Source organism: Oxyura jamaicensis, chromosome 5 (genome assembly GCF_011077185.1).
Source record: "Oxyura jamaicensis isolate SHBP4307 breed ruddy duck chromosome 5, BPBGC_Ojam_1.0, whole genome shotgun sequence".
Classification (NCBI taxonomy): domain Eukaryota; kingdom Metazoa; phylum Chordata; class Aves; order Anseriformes; family Anatidae; genus Oxyura; species Oxyura jamaicensis.
In genome coordinates, this window is record NC_048897.1 from 23,407,696 (window position 1) to 23,426,360 (window position 18,665).

General features: G+C 36.7%; 1 protein-coding gene and 1 long non-coding RNA gene across 5 annotated transcripts in view; one reads left to right on the plus strand and one right to left on the minus strand.

Annotated features, from left to right (window-relative positions):
• Positions 1-2,365: 2,365 nt before the first annotated feature.
• MIA2 (MIA SH3 domain ER export factor 2) overlaps positions 2,366-18,665 on the minus strand; it is a 34,369-nt gene continuing 18,069 nt past the window's right edge. For 3 of the 4 annotated variants that reach the window (XM_035327989.1, XM_035327992.1, XM_035327991.1), the window contains 15 exons: positions 18,402-18,525; positions 17,631-17,677; positions 17,325-17,415; positions 15,976-16,114; positions 14,356-14,457; positions 13,086-13,146; positions 12,718-12,753; positions 11,685-11,752; positions 10,923-11,005; positions 10,438-10,569; positions 8,364-8,522; positions 6,853-6,984; positions 4,334-4,410; positions 3,724-3,949; positions 2,366-2,946 (listed from right to left, as the gene is read on the minus strand). In XM_035327989.1, coding sequence (XP_035183880.1) covers positions 2,795-2,946; positions 3,724-3,949; positions 4,334-4,410; positions 6,853-6,984; positions 8,364-8,522; positions 10,438-10,569; positions 10,923-11,005; positions 11,685-11,752; positions 12,718-12,753; positions 13,086-13,146; positions 14,356-14,457; positions 15,976-16,114; positions 17,325-17,415; positions 17,631-17,677; positions 18,402-18,525 — 1,629 coding nt within the window. In that variant the 3' untranslated portion in view covers positions 2,366-2,794. The remainder of the gene's footprint in view (positions 2,947-3,723; positions 3,950-4,333; positions 4,411-6,852; positions 6,985-8,363; positions 8,523-10,437; positions 10,570-10,922; positions 11,006-11,684; positions 11,753-12,717; positions 12,754-13,085; positions 13,147-14,355; positions 14,458-15,975; positions 16,115-17,324; positions 17,416-17,630; positions 17,678-18,401; positions 18,526-18,665) is intronic. The other variant, XM_035327990.1, reaches the window with a different exon arrangement.
• On the plus strand, positions 3,822-4,497 carry LOC118167984. The gene is made up of 2 exons (XR_004751320.1): positions 3,822-3,951; positions 4,336-4,497. It is a non-coding gene; the product is annotated as an uncharacterized LOC118167984 (long non-coding RNA).

Below are 18,665 nucleotides of genomic sequence, written 5' to 3' on the forward strand. Positions count from 1 at the left end.
GGAATTGCTTTGAATTTGCATAATCCCAAATGGAACTTGTTTCCCTTTGTTGTTCCTGAAAAGACAGCTATGTCAGTCTTGCTTCATTCTACATTTAGCAGCAGGAGCTTGGAACACAAGCCTTCAGTTGTTAAAGCTGGATTGCTTTTTCTCTGTAGGGGGAAGCAGGGGCTTCCCTGCATACACACTTGCTTGATCCTGCTCAGTCAAGCTTCTGTAACCTATTTGATGGGCTACTTTGCCCTACGTCCTGTTGCATACCTATTGTACCTATTGCTGGGCTGTTATTGGAAAAAATTCCTGAAATTATTCCGTTCTGTCTGCAGGATGCTGTAGTCCACGCTTGTCCTGCATTATCTTGGTTCAGTTAACTTTCAGTGTGCCTGCAGCTCCCAATGTCACCGTGGGCTCAGAGTCCGGTGTTTTGGTGGAGGAATTACATTTTGAAGACAGTTACCTTGATTATAAGCTAGAACAAATATTTAGCCTATACAGATAAAATATAGTACTTGTTCAGAAAATTTAGTTATATTTGTAAGTAGTTTCCAACCCTTAAAGTGTGTGTAGTGAGGTCTTGTGGTAGTAGTATTGAACTAAGTGCCTCTGTGCTATCAACCATTTTCTACGTACAGGGTCAAGCTGGTAGTTTGCTGTTCCAGTTCTAGGGGCTGACGTAAGGGTGGGGGTAAAAACTGCGTATACGCAATGGTTTCTTGTATGGTCCTGGTTAATTCTTGCAGGCAAACCTGGAGACTCCAGAGGCAAATCATTGGCTAAAAGTGATGCAACAGCTGAGCTAAACTGAACAGCGTTAAAAATTTCAACATACACGAGCCTTTAAAGTAGCAGTTGCCAGAATTTGTTGGTGACTAGCTTAAGTACGAAGGCTTATCTAAATACCTCTGACTAAACTAGGAAGAAAGGGCACTAAGGAGCTGTGGAAGAGTTCTGCAGCTGAAACAAGAATGGGGAAATAAGGTTAAGAGGAGTATTGAGCTGCAAAAAGAAAAGCTCAGCTGGCAGGCATGATCTAAGCAGTTACAAAGCAGTGTTCTGGAGCTTTTTGGTAACTTCCAATTATGGGGTGTTGTGGCTTGTGAGAGTAGAACAAGTATACATGCTAAGTTTATATTTAAAAACTGTGTTTTGTGTGTGCGAAGGGGGGGATGGCAGTTGAACTGCCTGCTGCTGCTACTGTAACTGGAGGCTTGTCTAAAAACAGTTTCCTTCTGTCTTTTTTTTTAAAGGGTTCTGTACCAAATGACTGCGTTGTGAGTAATTATGTGGTTTTTAAGTTGAAGCATGCTGGTCTCAAACAAAACAAACTGACAGGAGCAGCCAGCAGCTTCCAGCAGAAGTCTTTAGAGTGTTTGGTAGGTAAAAATGGAGTGAGGCTCTGTCCAGATCTCACCCAAATGCCTGTGCCCTGGCTGCAGAGATTGGGTCTGCTTCAACAGCTGCTATCACAGGGCAAGAAACAAATAGGAATGAGGAGAACTAAATGACATACCAAACTTCTAGACACAAAATTATCAATTCTGCAGTTTGCTTTCTTTTTTTTTTTTTGATTCTGCTTGCTTTGTGAAGCCTAGCACACACTACAAACTGTGTGTGGGCACTTGTTTAAAATCTTTTTCTAGCTTCTACAATGCTTCTATATGTCTGAGCTTGTTTTAAATGCACGTTTGCCCTAGCAGCATATTCTTGACTACTTTTGTTGCTTTACTTTTGTGAAGTCTACTGGGTGTACTTGCTTCTTTGCTTGCTTCAGACAAGAAAGGAATTGTATCTTTTCCTTGCTCTCGTAATTATCTGTAATGTGTTAGGATGAGCATGGTTACATAAGTCTCCTGTTACCCTGTACAGCCATTTTGTTGATAAATAGTGATGGTTCTCCAGAGTTGGAGAGCTGAAAGAGTGAGGACTGGAGACTTGGTGTGGTTTTTTTTTTGTCCCATGCACCTTCCCCAATGGCAATATTAAGATCTAAACACTATTAATTGTATTTGTGGTGAGACAGTAAAAAAGCAAACAAAAGCCATAATAACTAAGGACTTCAATTTGCTGTGGCTAGGCATCTCTAAAGGCAATAGCCTGGTGGTGCTGAAGCATCACATACAGTTGTAAAAAAAAAAAAAAAAAAAGGGGGGGGGGGGCAACAAAACAGGACTATCCTATACTATCAGTTCTCAATAGTCAGGTGAGTTGCTCTACATTTCTTCCCCTTCCTTCCTGCAACAGTCATCAGGGTAATGGCCACTTTGTAAACTTTTTTTTTCAGCTCAAAGGCTACCTCTGAGGTCATTAACAGATATTAGCTCCTCTTCACTTCCTCAACTACTTCTATAGTACCATGGTAACAGTGAACTTGCAAGGGAAGCATTATTGCATCATCTTCAGTAGACATTTATTGTTTCAATTTTTTTTCCACATTCTACTCATAAAGCAAGCTTCACTTTTGGCATGCAAAGATTCCCTGTACAGCTAGACAAGCACAAAGCAGCTGGACTCTTAAAATGATTCATGATTCAATTTTATACACCTCTGAAGAGATTACTCAAATTAGAAATACTTAATTTAAAATGACTACTGTACAATGGAAATCACTTATTCACAATATTCATAGTTATATTTCATTCTTTATTTACAAAATACTATCCTGAGACTCTTCTATTAAGCTTCAATTTGAGCAAAGTAGTTCATATATATACCTAAGTAACAGTGGTTACTTAATGTAAGGGAAAATGCCATTAGCAGAGTACAGAAATGGTTCAGCACAGTGCTCAAGTGACTGTCAGGTCTCTTGCTGTGGTTCCGTTTGTTCTACAGCTGCTGTATTTGACTGAGGTGGCTCAATTCTATTTTCAGGAGGTGGTGGTGGAGGCAAGAATCCAGGTCGTTGAGGCGGATAGTGAGGAAAAGATCTCATTGGGAAAGGATTTCTCACTGTGAGACAAGGAGAGTAGCCCAGTTAATAACAATCAGTGTGCACACACACCTGCTCCTTTACCCTACGCATCTTATTGCTCAGCAACAGCCTCCCGAAATAGAAGTCACAAATTAGAGCTACGTTAGATGAGGTGCTCTGGTGAGACAAAGATGCTAGGAAGGGAAGTACAAAGTGATATTTTTCTCAATAGTGATTTTGTGACAGGCTCATGGCAGTAGCCAAGTTACTGCCTGTTAAGGGGTTGCTGTGGCCACCACCACCTTCAGTCTGATGGGGGGTCTGATCTGGTAGCCCTTTACTGTCACACCTCACAGATGCTGTGGGGGATAAAGAGCTCAGTTCTTCACAGGTCAGTCACAGAACAACAAGAGCCAGGAAGAAGCCCTCAGGTATGTCATGAATGCATGCCTCTGTATGGACATTAGCATACCTTAAAGATAGGGAGTTTAAAGATTTATCATACTAAGATTTATGTACGATGCAACCTCGTACCTACTTGCTTTACTACCTGAGAAAAGGAACCCTTCAGGTGCTGAACAATGTTTGTATGCTACTGTCCAAAGGTAATATTTGTAAAAGCATTATCACTGTGAGCAACTGTGAACAAGAAAATATACACCACCACCTTCATCACACAGACGCTCCCTACAGCTGAACTGAGGAGCAGTATGTGCAGGTAACGATTTAAGCGTTCACCCAGTGTGGTAACTCACTACCTGACCAAAGCACTCACGGTCATTAGCTTGAAGTAAATGCTACCTAGAGTTACCTACTTGGCATCGGAGGGCGTGGTGGCCCAAAGTCTCGTACTGGAAAACATTCACGTGGTCCGTACATGCCAGCAGGAGGAGGGGGAGGAAAAGGAGGTCCTCGTCTCATGAAAGGTCCTCTAGGATCCATAGGCATTAAGGGAGGTCTGAGGGGAGGGAAGGGTGGAGGAGCAAACCCTGAGCTGACTGCTTCACTTTCAGAGGCCAGTGGCTGATCAGGCAGTGAGTCCTGTAGCACAATGAAAACAGAAAGTTAGCTTAGGGAAAGAGGTAAGGAGAGGGAGCATCTTCAATCCCATCAGGTCCGTTTTGAAGCAGACTGTCACTAGAACTAGCTAAAAGCTAACTCCGAACAGCATAACCCTGAGCAGGCTACCTCTGTGCATTAGCTTCACCTTTCAGGCTGTAACTAATTTTCAACAGGGATTACAGTAGCAACATCTCAAAATTAACTCAAAAGACAGCACCTGCTTTGATGAAAGCCTACATTCAATTTGATGATTTGGACTGTACAGTGCAATGTAACACATGACCAAGTACTACAGACAAACTTTCCTATGTATTTTGCAAAAAGTTAAAGATCTTTAGATTGAGTTTCTGTTTAGCTACTTACAGAAAGACTAGAATGATCTTTCATCCCATTTCCGCTTGGTTCTGTCCGTGGGCTATTTTCTGAAGATGTTTGTCCATCTGTATGCAAAGTTAAACAAGTTATTCAACATTGACCTCCACCTCCCCACCACCAGCATTTTGTCTTAAATCAGAAGATACAGGCAAGAAAAATAAATATACTGCTGTATGAAGCAATTATTGTGCAGGCAGACTGAAAGAAAACAGAAACACAAAGCTGTGCTTGAACATTTCTGCTAACCTATGTACAAGTTGCACATGAATATACGCAGCCTATAGCTTTTACTCAAGTTTCTTGTATGCAAATAATTTTTTCTCCCATTTTAGAATGTTTTTCTTAGTAGTTACAGATGCATTTTCCTACTGATGTACTCACTTTATAAATGACAAGAAAAATATGAACTTCAGTGTTTTTACCTCTACCTACCCCCAGAGAACAATTATCTTTTAGAAACAAATATTGAATTGTCAGAGGAGAATCGGAGTGGATATAAATATATTAGTGATACACACTAAACATACTCCAGTCTTCAAAACAATCCAAACCAACCACCAACAACGAAAAACAACTCTTCGAGATTTGAAAAATACTGCTTCCTTAAACTTCAGCATGAACAAAGACACTAATAATAAAAAGCATAAGACCAGAACAGTACTGCTAACAAGTGGCAGATTTCATTGCATCTCTTCTTCTTTAAGCAATAAAGCTCTTTTCTCAATAAACAGAAGTGTCCGTTCCCAAAACCTAAATGGTGTCATTTCAAGCAGGCCTATGTTGCTTATGTTAGAAATACTGTTACTTAACAATCTGAAGCGTTTTAGTAGCTGATGTCATGCAGAGAATATTCGTTCCTTGATACTTAGGTTGCAAAACACTTTCCATTTTAGCTACTGTTAAGTTGCTCACAATCTGTCAAACCTTAACCCTTTGACAAAAAGTTTCCTGCTCTCCAGGTACCTGCCTCAAATTTTTGGAGTTACCCACCTCAGCTTAGGAAAATGCAGATTATCTTGCTCACAGAAAATAACATTTTGTTCATCTTGCTGAGAAATCGTAATTAATTCAATTTGAGTTGGAGCCTGGATTCCACTACTGCAAGATGCTGCTCTTCAGAAATCAGATGGTGTATTGGTTTTATTTTTATGTTTACAAATACCCAAGTTTAGTGAAATTATATGCCTCTAAAATCAACATTCACAAGTGCTTAATGACGTGTAAATGCTGGCAGCAAGGTTATCCAAAACACTGTTTCCATTAAGTTGGTTCTGAACTGCCCAAGAAGAGCATACATTTTTTTTTCTTTTAAAAGCAGTTTTTTTTTTTTTTTTTTTTTTTTTTTAACAGCTAAATAAATGGGTTAAAATGAATGCAAGAAACGAGTGCAAAGACCACATGCCTCTCCTGTCCTTCAGTCAGGAACCAGGCAGTTTGAAGAAAGCAATGGAATTCCCCAATGGAATACAAAGAAGTAGAAAGCAGAAGTGAAACAGAGAGGCTTGGGGGTGTGGTAGGAAGGTGAGTGGCTGTAAAGGAACAAAATTGTACAGAATTTTCCAGTAGAGAACAATTCCCTCTAAAACCTGAACCTTTAACCCAAAACAGAATTCAGCACTCTGACATTATGACACCAAGTAAACAAAGGTTTTCTCTCCTACTGCCAGGAACTGAGCAACAAAGATGGTAACTTACTACTAATCACATGTGTACCTGAACACTGTCTGGCACGGTTTCTGTCAAGAGTTTAAAGGTTTCATTATTCCTGATGACTCAGACATGTCACTTACTAGGCATTAAATAATGATGAAAACTGTTTAATGAGTATTAAGACTCTGAGCTCTTAAATTGTTAGTGATAAGGTATAAGTCACCATAACTTTGTCTCTGAGCTTCTGTGTGTTGCTCAGTGTCACAAACAAGAATTTACAAAATTGGCCCATTTTAAATGGTAATGAGACAATGAAACGTGATGAAATCGATGGGCAACTGCACTGTGAACTACAAAAAGCTCCAAGTATTATAAACAGTTTGAAGGAGGAGGCTGCAGGACCTTCTACTTCAGTACTCAAAGCCAGTGAATACTTGAAAATGTCGCTGTTATTCTTTCAGTTTCATTTACTCTAACTTTATCAAAAATGACACAGAAATGCAAGTAAGGGTTTGTGAAACTTTAACGCTGTGTTGAGCTTCATGGGAGGAGCCACAAGATATGGAAGGCCACGTCTGAATGGTTAACACCCAGAACAGTGAAGGTGGACAATGAAAATACCTCAGGGTTACCATTCACTGGATCCCATCCACCCAACAGAAGAAACTGTTATTGCTGATAATAGTGAAAGACTGCATCAAAGCCAGCAGGTATTAAAATGTTTCTGCACAGTGGAACGTATCAGGCCTGAGGTAGCTATCAAACTGCCCTCCTCCCATGGCTTAGCACATATGGTCACCCTATAGTGAGATTCTTCACCTGATCGTGTCATGGAAGCCAGGTAAACCAATTCCCACCTGTTTTATCAAAAGCCTGCACGTTGTATGTTCGTAGCTCTGCTGGTCCAGAAAGTCTTCCAGTATTTGGAGGATTAGGGAAAAATCTTTCTTGTCTTCGAGGAGGAAGAACTGGATCAGAATAGGGCTCACCTATCATTGAAAACAAAAAAGTCACAAAACAGGTAGCTGAAGATTTATTACCTCATTTCACATAATTTTATATCAGCAGAATTATCTGGATATCTTATGCTCTTGTAAATATTCAAAGTTAGTATTAACTAGGGTGGGCAAACAACCCTAGAATTTAAAAAACAAAACAGACCATAGGAATCCCACCTTCATATACTACAGCTTACATTTGTAGTAAACTGATGTTTCAGGAGCTGCAAAAGAGAAAGCTCATTGATTTTTGGTTTAACATACAGTAGCATTCTTTATGTTGTGATTACATAAGTGACCTTGAAACAAGGATTCATCATAGCAACGAAGGCCAATGTCAAAATAAGTTACTGTACCTTTTATGCCATGCTAATTAATGTAAGAGTGCTGTTTCCCATAACATTTCTTACCACTCTGCTGCATTTCTCATTTCCTTGCATTGAATCTAGCAATTATGCAGCTACAAAGCAAACTGTATTAGTCAGATCCCGGGCAAGGATGGGATAAGAACACAGCTCTAGACAAGAAAACAGGACTGCAGTATTCTGTAAATAGATGAGAGCTGACAAATGGAAAACTGCATCCTGAGTGGACTTTGAGTTTTATGATGAGACTTACGTACAGATGCACAGCAGCTACAATAGCTTGCTGCATCTGAAAGCTGAAGTATATTCAGCTGTGAGTTGTTTTTTGTTGTTGTTTTAACTTGTAGTATTTTTGATTCTTTATTACAAGTACACAGGAAGGTTGTTTCCCCCCCCGTACAGTTTACTTCAGAAACATCAGTATCCTCTTCAATTTATCTATGTCTTCCTTGAGTGATGATGCATAACACGTTTAGCTGAAGTGAGAGCTATGACTTATTTTGTTCCTGTTGTTATTTATGGAAGAGGCAATATCAGTGTGAAAATAAGTACTAAACAGTGCATTTTAAGTCAGGATGACTGTCCCATGGTGTTCCCCTACTATTGGCAGAAACATTAAAAAAAATAGTATCTTTCAACATCAGCTTTTAGGATTTCTTTTTTTAAGGCTAATGTACCGTTAAAAATTATGACTTTCTCAGATCTCTCATTCATCATCCAGCCTAGACAGGTCTTTTGATGCACTAAATAAGCCCCTAGTGAAATGATGAAACTAAGCAGCTGATAATGCGCTGCTATTATCAACATACATTTAAAAGACAACACAGAAAAAGCGCAAATGAACTGAAGGGGATAAAACCCTACTATTTTAAAAACCTTTTCAGTGTGACTGCACATGCAATTCCTAGAAAACACCTCATATTGCTAAGCAAAAAAAAAATATATATATATTTATGTTGCAAGTGAGAAACTCCATTATTCCAGTAGCTAAGCAGATTTCTATACCTGGTGGAGGCAGAATTATCCTGCGTTCTCTGTCCCAGGGAGGAGACAGGGATCCAGTATCTGATGGTGGTCTGTGGGGATCAGGTAATCTATCAGAACTCAGTTCTCCTCTTTCATTACTAGCTTCATACATGACAGTAGATCCTGGTCCTCTGGATCCTAATTGAAGAAATCAGATAGCTATTTACTCTGGTTTGCAAATCCTACATTATATATCTTTCTTCATTAAGCCTGAAAACAATAAAATATATCACGCAATACCAACACTTTCAAGATAAGAGAGGTGCACAGCTCCCCAGGAATCTCCAGCTGTTTGCTGATGACGACTTACTAGAAGTGTTGAAAGGTTTGTTTGGAATGAAAAAAAAATCGTTCAACGGGAGCATAAACTACAGTACCTGATTTTTTTGGTAACCATTTTAAGAGTTTTAGTTCATTTAAGTAAAAAAAAAATGGTGCCTTCATGATAAGTGTTATTCTTAGCACTAAAATAACTGTCATTAACAAGACTTCATCAATTTAAAAATTAGCACTCAAAGTTAACAACCTCATTGATAAAAATATTTGCATTACATTCAAGACTATTCTCATTCATTCTAACTCTTTAATCAAGAAAAAAAAATTAGAAAAGACCAGGTCAACATAAAAGCAAGTAGAAGAGAAAATGTGACAGCAAGTGACTTCAGATTGCAAGTTTCCTTTAAAGTAAGATTTGGTCTAAAATTGACATAAATGCAGAATTCTAGTATCATTCTCTAATTCCCTACCCTAAAATCAAAGTTAGAATTTGAAGCCATTTTCTATCTAGTGCAAAGTGAGATAAGCACTATAATTGCTCTGTAGTTAGCATTGACTAAACACATCAGTTGTTTAACCTTCCCAAGTTAGATTAGTGCTCCATTGTAAAGTGAACAGTAATGTCTTTGCATAATTTCTTTCCTTGCTAAGAGTGCATTTTGAAATCCAGTTTTAACTCTTACACACCAGTAACAGCTCAGTTATAATATTAAAGATCCGTATGACATCTCAATTTCATACTGTCTCTATTCAAGTAAGCAGTGGTCAAATAGGTGATTTTATCTGCGTGTGGTGTGTGCGCTATGGCTGAACACTTGATCTCAGTTTGTTTTTTTTTGGCTTAGAATGTGGATCAACTTTCATATGCAACTGGGTATACCACTTACAAAGAATTAAAGTAAATAAATAGTCTTTTAAAAATCAATGTTGATTAGTGACATCCTTATAGATGAGATATATTTAGACACATTTCCTGTGAAACAAATATAGGTACCAACAGATTTAACAGCGGTATGAAGTTAAATAGTAGCTTCTTCGTTACCTGTAACAGATGCTGAACCTTACTCTAACATTCATCAACACTGTTTCCATTTTAAAAATTACAAAGGAATATTATTTCCTTCCCTTATCAGCCTTGACACTATGGCTTTCTTTCACCTACTTCTCAAACTTTACATTCTACTCTTTTTTACATTTACCCTGCTGTTCTCAGTAGGGATGAAACTGCCTCCACGTACAATGACTACCTTAAATTTAGAAACTAGGGGGAGGAAAACATTACTGAATCAGAAACTTCCTACAGAAACATTTTTCATAACTCAGTAAAACTGTCTCATGTTGTTGTCAATGTAGGTAACTCCCTTTCTTCTCTCTCCATCTTCAGACAAATGAGAAGTATCAACATTCTTTCCTGAGAAAACTAATTAACTTGTTTACCTTAAAATCAAAAGTTTATTTCAGCAGAACTGCATTTGTCCAAAAAAAATAAAAAATAAAACAAGACTAAATTTGGCTTTTCACTTTTCTCAATTTATGCTTCTGAAAGCAATCTACTGACTAATCCAGTAGTACCAACAAAACTTTCCGTTGTGCTGGTATACACTAGACAGCTTTAGAAACAACTTGAAAAACAGGAAGAGTTTGTCCGAGGACCTGTTTGTACTGAATTCGTGGTTTTAATACTTTTTGTCACCAGCAAGAGGAAAAGGTGTGACAGATTTATAGCAGAGGAGAGAGAAATCCAGAATAGATAGGTTTTCAAGTTTAAGAATTGTACCTCTTCCTCCTCCTCCACCTGGAAGCATAGGTGAAAGCCTTAAAGGACCCTCCAATAAAGTTGGAGGGGAAAGAAAAGCTCTTGTTTCAGATGAAGGCCGGCCCATTGGTGAGGGTCCATATGGGGAATGCTCTGGAACAGTTAAAACAAAATGCTCAAGTTCACAATACTTAGTTCAGCAAACTGTATAAAGTAATTAACTTCTCAGGTGAAGTTTAAAACTAAATCGTATAAGTGAAACAAGAACTGTGTTCCAGTTACCATGTGTGTCATATTCCCCCTCTCCTCTCATTAATGCTGCAATAATGCCAACGCTCTTAGTTTCAACAAAATACTTGACATGACCTAGAGTAACTTTTTTTTTTTTTTTTTTTAATGATTACTACATACACATGGCCAGGATAGTTTTCAAACGACTACATATGTGCTGTCTTGGGAAACAAAACCAGAACAATTAGAGTCTATTTTACAGTTCAACACTGTACCTCTTCCAAACGGTCTAACTGGAACATCAAGAGCATATGGATCTTTTTCTAAAAGGTCAAGTTTAAATTCTGCTTCAGTTAATCTGTAAATAAACAACAAAAAAAGAAGCGCAAAAATGTTACTGGGCTGCACTGCTTACTAGTAACATTTCTACTAAACTGGCTAATAGACAAAAGTATTTCATTCCCTAAATAAAAAAGACAAGCTATCAAAGAACTCTGAATACAAGAATTCCTTGAAGTATTTCTCTATGCTAGTGCATTTAAGCTGTAATTCAGAAGCTGAAGTGGTATGTTAGATGTCCTAACTCCTAGGCACAACGCTATTCTCATGAGTACTCTATGTTGCACTTCAGATGTTAGCTGTACATCTAAAGGTTCCCCCCTTACACACTTCAACTGTTAGCTCAGTATTAATTTCTGAGTTAAACAACTGCAAGATTATTTAGTAATCATGACTTCTGGTTAATAAATGCCTATTAAAAAAACAGTACCATCAAAACGCTGGAGTTCTAGACCTACATTTCTGTTTCTTTTCTGAAATATTTCAATACTTCACATAGTTCATTTTTTCTTGCATAATATCATTACAAGAATCCTCAAATGACTCCCCCTCATTCAGAGCTACAACGAAGCATTGCTCTCTTCTCTCTTGTTCACCATTGATTAACATATGTCTAGAAAATACCAAATTGCATAAATCCAAAACATACTTACATTCCAAATCACATTTGTTTAGAGTCAGATCAGGACTGCACTTACTTTTGTCTGTTATGTGCATTTTCTTTTCTTATGTCATTGAGGTGTCTTTCAGCTGCTCGGGCTGTCAGCTTTCAAGGAGGACAAAAATCAGATGCTTAGATATTGCTGTTTATTAATTAAATGCTTCATAAATGTGACAGCTCCTAGATCCAATACATCTTTCTGAAGTGTTCAGATTGTATTTTCATGACGTATGACTCATGCATGAAGCACAGGAAACAGCCTCACACGTCACCAAATGACACTAGCAGTTCTACTACCCAATTTTTTTGGGAAACAATACAGTTTTCCTGCGGATCCTTAAAACTGCAGGAATTAAATTCTTTGACTATAGCTGCTTTGAAGCATCTACAGAACACGTACAAGATTTAAAATCTCCAATTTTACATATGCAAGTTTTATTTTAAAATAATACAATTCAGATCTGCAATATTATGACAATGAAGTGCCATAACTTTTAACAGGACTATCTCATACAGACCATTCTGCGAAACTGAAGAATGTATTAGTCAGGAGACATTTTAAAGTTTCCTGTTTGGAAAAAAAGGTAAAAAAAAAATGCATTTTGTAGCAACATTCTTAGGAAGCTGTTAACGGAACATAGTGTTCTCACAGGACATAACGTCTTCTATTAGCAGATAAAAAGAGTGGAGTGCATCCAGGAAAAATATTAAAATGGCACCAAAGCAAGGCCACATGCTTTTATTATTAGCAAAATGCCACGCACTTGTTAAATGGCAACATGTTATTCAAGCAGATTTAGTGCTAATAGCAAACAACATTGTAGTATTCAATTCCACTGAGCTCAGAGCTCACTCAGCTTAACTATTGCAACTGTTCTATGACAGAAGTATTTTTAACATGCTTTTTGGTATTTCTGCAAGAAATCAGTAGGTTTAAAGGTAACAGGTTAATTTTGATGATCTGTTTTTAATAACAAATTTAGAAGTGATAGAGCAAGCTATTCAAACCACTGAAAAGGGAGACAGTAGTTGACATATAGAATTAAGAAAATTTAGTGTTTGGAACTTACCCAATTATCATGAGCTTTTTTCTCATGTGAAGTAATCTGTGAAAAAAGACATTTGTTAGATCGTTACTGAAGTTCACTAGTCATCTGAAAAAGAAAACTTAAGATTGAGTATATGCTCTCATTCATAAATGTAATGCGTAGGTAAATTATTATGAGACTTGTAAACTTAAACTGAACTTACTTTTTAATAAAGTTAATGATCTCTACTAAGAGAACAAGTCCACAGAAAACAGGTAACAAAGACAAGCAGAAAAACAAAACAAAAGAACAAGCCAAATTCAGTATAACAACCTAGTAGAAAGTAGTATTTCAGTTGCATTAACATCCATCTCTACTTGGCATCAATGCCAAGTAACACTAAGACATACCTGATTCTGGTAAGAACGAATGGTTCTTTCTAACTCCTCTTCGAGATCTTTTGCTCGCTGTCTGTAACAAAAATAGGATTTATGACACTGTAATAAAATTCCGAGGAAAATAATTTTAAATGTGGTAAACACAATGGTTAACACAAGGTATAATTTTTTTTTTTAAAAAAAAAAGATGTATCTAGAAGAAAGTATCATCACCTAAAGCCTAGAATTCCCATTGCTACTGTCATTTTTGTGTACCACATGATCCTTAGTCAACCACTCCCCAACTGTTCAGTGGTCTGTGGTATGTTTCCCGTATGAAGGATATCACCCTACAGCATGCCCTAACAGCCTGCTTTACCCAGCTCAGCAATTGTACTAACATGGCTAGAACCTCATGCTGTTACAGTTTAGCAGTCAGTTCTGGGGGACAGGTACTTGCACTAAGGTTATTTCAAGACCACAGGAAATACGATGCCACCTAGTTGCCAGCTGCTTGGTGCACAGCCTTTCTAGGTTCTGCACCCTCTCAGCAGGTGGGCCAAAGATACATTCTGAGTAAATCAGAGTGAATTCTGTATTCCTAAATTAATACTGAAAAATGTCCACAAGGGCTTCACATTCCAGAGAAAGATTAATCAGTTCCTCAGGAAGCATTGCTGATCCGCATCATTCACTTCAGTGTCAATACTCCCTTAAACATTGAAGGAAGCTGGGAAATACACATTACAAATCAAAGAATTATGCTGTAGTTCAAGAAGCTACTGAAGAAGAACATATGTACATAGCTAGTGTAATGCAAAACAGTTACAAAACAGTTACAGAAAATATTCCCACATCACAGTAATACCATTTAAAAGCTTAGAGATACAGAAATAGAATACTAAAACTAGACAACAAATATGTTCAGATCTATGGGAAAGCTGAATGTTTTATTTATTTCACAGCATTCTCTTTTTTTTTTTTTTTTTTAATTTATAATCTGTTCACTAAAGGGAACTAGATAGAGACCCACTTCTACCATTCCGTTAAAGCTAACATTTCAATACAAAAGCATTCTAATGGAAAAGTTCTCAGTGGTCTTCTATTTTCATTTTAACTTTTATATTTTTTCATAAAACAGAAACTTAAATAGTACGTATTATCACACCTACTAGCATATAACAACACACAAAAGTAAACCAAAGAATCTGGAAGAAAACACATTCACTTAAGCTGGTGTTCTTATTCTCTACTGCATTTTGTTCACTTTAAAAGAAGTCATAATAGTAAAATTCATAATTACCTGTAGCTGTTTAGTTCTTCAGCAGCATGATTAATTTTTTCATCTACTTTAGAGAGCTTTTCTTCTTTTTGTAGGCGTTCTCTCTCTTCTACAGTCAGTTTCCTTTAAGAAAATTGACAAACTAGGCTTAATTTTAAGTCAACAATTCTGTAGTCAGTCCAAGAAAAAATTCTCAAGTTATTTAGGAACGATGTGTAGATGATATTTATCCAGATAAAGAACTCTAAAGGTAACATAAAACAGCATAAACAGAACTAGTTTTTATGACCTTATTCAGTTCATTTTTTTTGCTTTGTTTTTAATGAAGCGTTATCACTATTCCTAAAAACAGTTTGGAGGACAATTTAAGCTCCCAAAAACTCAAGCTTTCCTTTTACAAAATATTACTGCCTTAGGGAGTTAGTATTGCAAATGGAAATATTTGCAGAAATGTACAAATAGACAACCAGACACAGAAGTATGCTATCTTTCAGTGCTATTTCAATAACTATTTAAAAGATGTCCCATTAGCTGAATAAAAGAAGATATTAGTACTATCTCCACCACAACAGCTTCTCTCCACTCCTTTTTGTCTCTTGTAGTCTTTGATAAGAAGCATATATTTGCTAAACTTCAGCATGGTATCTTTAAGTAACTTCTTTCCATTAGGTTCCTTTCTATCCCTCCTCCTATTTAAAAATCAAATGTTAATGTAGTGGATTTGGGGTTTTGCTGCATCTATGAAGATGACAGTCACCTATGTATTACACATAAACTACAAAGCAGATTATTATTGAAAGCAACACTTGAGAAACATCCTGCATATTGCTCAGTACAAAATCAAGACTTGTTCTGCTTCTCTTGCTGCCTTCAAGATTATATTTGCTCCTTAAAAAAATAATTTCTGGCTAGTAAAAATGTAAATTTGTGCCTTAAAATGATTCCCTCCTTATCCCACCACAGCCAGACACACACACTTCTGGGTTATTACATGCTCCATCCCATCCCAATCAACTGGACCCCCAGTTCTTTCTGTATTTGATTTTGGTCAGCAAGTCCCGTTACCTACTGTCATCCTTACTGGGAGACAGATGCACAACCTTCACATTGCATCTTTGTTGGTGAGGAAAGCCAAATTCACACAGGTTCTACGTTGCTCACTGATAATAGCTGTCCACATTTTAACTCTTAGCTTAGTTTTACATATAGCGCCCCTCTACCACAGACATTAGTAGCTCCCTTTACTATATAAAATAGACCCCACAGTTAAAGAAGCTACTGATTATCTTTCAACAAATTTAATAGATGTATTATAACATACCTTCATTTAGAAGTCAAGCTTTCCAACTTAACCCACCTTATATCACAGATTAAAGATTTGTTACTTCTCATGTTATCTTTTTTTCTTGTACTTAAAGTCATAAACTAAAATACCACTACTTCCATGGAAACAATTAGTATAAACTTACTGTGATCATAAATGCACATGAAGGTGCAACGTAACAGGGTCTTTCTACTACCTACTTCAGGAAACTCTGGAAAGCAGTATTCAAATTTCCAATCATTTTCAGCCACCCAAATCAAAAAGTGTGAAATCTCAAACAGTAAGGATTGAATATAAAAGTGAAGAACCAACAGTACCTGTGTAGCTTCATTTCATTTTCTTGATAAAGCTCAGTCATTACTTTGAGTTTCTGCTGAAGCTTTTGAACTTCACTTTCAAAGCGTTCATTTTCAGACTGCAAGGAAACTTGTTCACTTTGGAGGTTTTCTATACGCTCTGTCAAATTTAGAGATAATTATATTGCGAGCAATGTACAGTTTACAAAATTAAAACATTTGTAACATTTTAGGACAGAAAAAGTCTGTAGAAGCCTCTGCTACTACATTAATGATGTATGCAGTAATATGTATTAATACATTTCAGTAAATTATAAAAATTGAGAAACATTGTTGGTCCTTTCATGAGAAGCCAACATTATTCTCTCTACTAAGTGCACCTCTGAGCAAATGCCTAGTCTTTGTTTTCCCTCTAAATGGCAAAGCTTCTCTAGGCTCTGCAGTTTTATAATTCGCAATTTTAATTTGGAGCTTTTATTATTGTAATTATTCCACTCCAGAAGAGTAAAATCGTTACCATCATATTGCAGGTTTAGCCACACAAAGCCTTGCCCAGTAGCCTGAAGGAATAACTCAGATTTGTTATCTATCCAAATTAAAATCAGTCCTGTTTCCTTTCCTATCTACTGTTCTTATGCCTCTTTTCAAAAGAGATATAAAACTTCAAGTAAGCTAGAATACCTTTACGGGATAGAGTTAAAATCAATTTGGAAAATGCGCCAGCATAAGGAATCAGGCTAAATGACCCTCAAGCATTAAAAAAATACAGTTTTATAGAGCATATCATCATTCAAATAACAAAGCACAGTATATTCAAAAATGATGGCTATTCTGCTGGCTGTTATCTATAAAACCAATTGGTAGTTACAGACTTTTTTAATTGAAGTGGCAGTGCTTTCATTTTATAAATTTTAATTCAGTGTGGCCTACACAACAAAGGAAAAAATAGAGAAAAATACTTCTAGCTTTGATTCTCTAAATGCAGTATTTTAGATTTTACTAATTATTCAGCTTCCACCCACTACAACTAAACTACAAATTTTAATATATAGTTTTAAAATTTAGAGTAGAACCCCACTGTTTTATGTCCAGCATTTATGTAAAGGTATTATATATTTATTAACAACACTTTGCTCACTTATTTTAAGATTATGTAACTTCTGTACTCTAACAGACTACAATAAAATTTGCAAATGGTGTTTTATAACTAAATATAAATCACTAAATTTTGATTGCTTTACCTCTAAAATCAAATATTTAAATTAGCTAAGCAACTCCAACAGGCATTTTAAACATCGACTAGATCTATTAATATAAACTTAATTCAGTTTTTAGTCAAAATAAGACAGCCTGTAACATCATTTCATTACCTGTAAGTTCTCCTTTGGCTTTGTTTTCATCAGACAATTTCGAATACATTTGATCTCTTTCTGTTTCCATGGTCTTTAAACAAGCATTTAACTACAGTCAAAATGAAAAAAAAAAAAAAAAAGGAACTTAAGATTATTAGAAACTGTTTGCATGCAAAAATATTTAATTAAATATCAAAAAATGTTGGGTTTTGATACTCTTAAGTGCACACACATCTATATGCACGTAAACTTACCATAAGAAATTGCACATATTCCATTTAGTCTCCCCACCCTTCCATCCACAAGTTTCTTAAAGTCACGTACCTTCGCAGCATAGATCAATTTCTTTACAGTTCGTTTTTGCTGATCATCTGATGGACAGAATAGAATACGTCACATAAAAGGCAGAAAAAGGTTTGTGACAGAGCTTACTACTCAAATATATTGTTTTACTTTGTTCTTATAAAAAATGCAATCCCCAACATGCCTTGATAGGCATAGTTTAAATCGAGGGCTTGCCTGTTTTCTAAATAGGCTCAGAATGCACTTAAGAGTGAGATGGTGAACACATGTTGTAGGACTTACTGGGCTGTGCCCTACTGTACAATCAGCAACAACAAAAAAGAACCTGCAGCAAGAATCAAGAGGAGGAAAGGCTCTTTTGTGCTGCTGTTTTGAGAGGACCTATATCTCTATCCCCAGTGCTACTACACTGCTTGCAACAGCTGCGTAAGGACAAGGAAACAGAAATTAGGCTCTATGGACCTACAGGGCTACTGCTTGGAAGAGCTTTGGAAAGAAACCAAAGCAACATTTCTATCTACAAATGTCTGAAAATCATTGCCAACGCATCCTGCAAGAGACTGAGCACTCTTTACATTTCCCCATGACAATGCATAGACTTTTATCTATACCCACGTTACCCTTTGGTAGCACAGGCTGTTATTCCAGGGGTTTCCAAGCATCAGTTAACTGTCTGACATGAATAAAATTGTGTGAGTTTTAAAAACCCGTTTTTTGAAAAGCTGATCTTTCTACTTTCCTGAAATTTTGTTGCTTCTCTATTTTTAAAACATCTATTAAAACGTATCATACCTAAATGTTCTCCATTTTCTGTTTCACCCTTTATATCAGTGTCCCAGTGATCATCTTCAGTGTCATCATCATCTCTGATGGCTGAACTCCAGTCTTTCATCTTCAGCAAATACTGTGTCAGCGACTAAGAAAAAGCCCACACAACACAAAATTTATTTTGTTTTTATTTGCAATTTATTTTGTAAAACTTATTTTACAAAACAAATTGTAAAATAAATACAAACATGAGAACGAGGTTAGCATTGCAGGATTTCCAGGATTTCT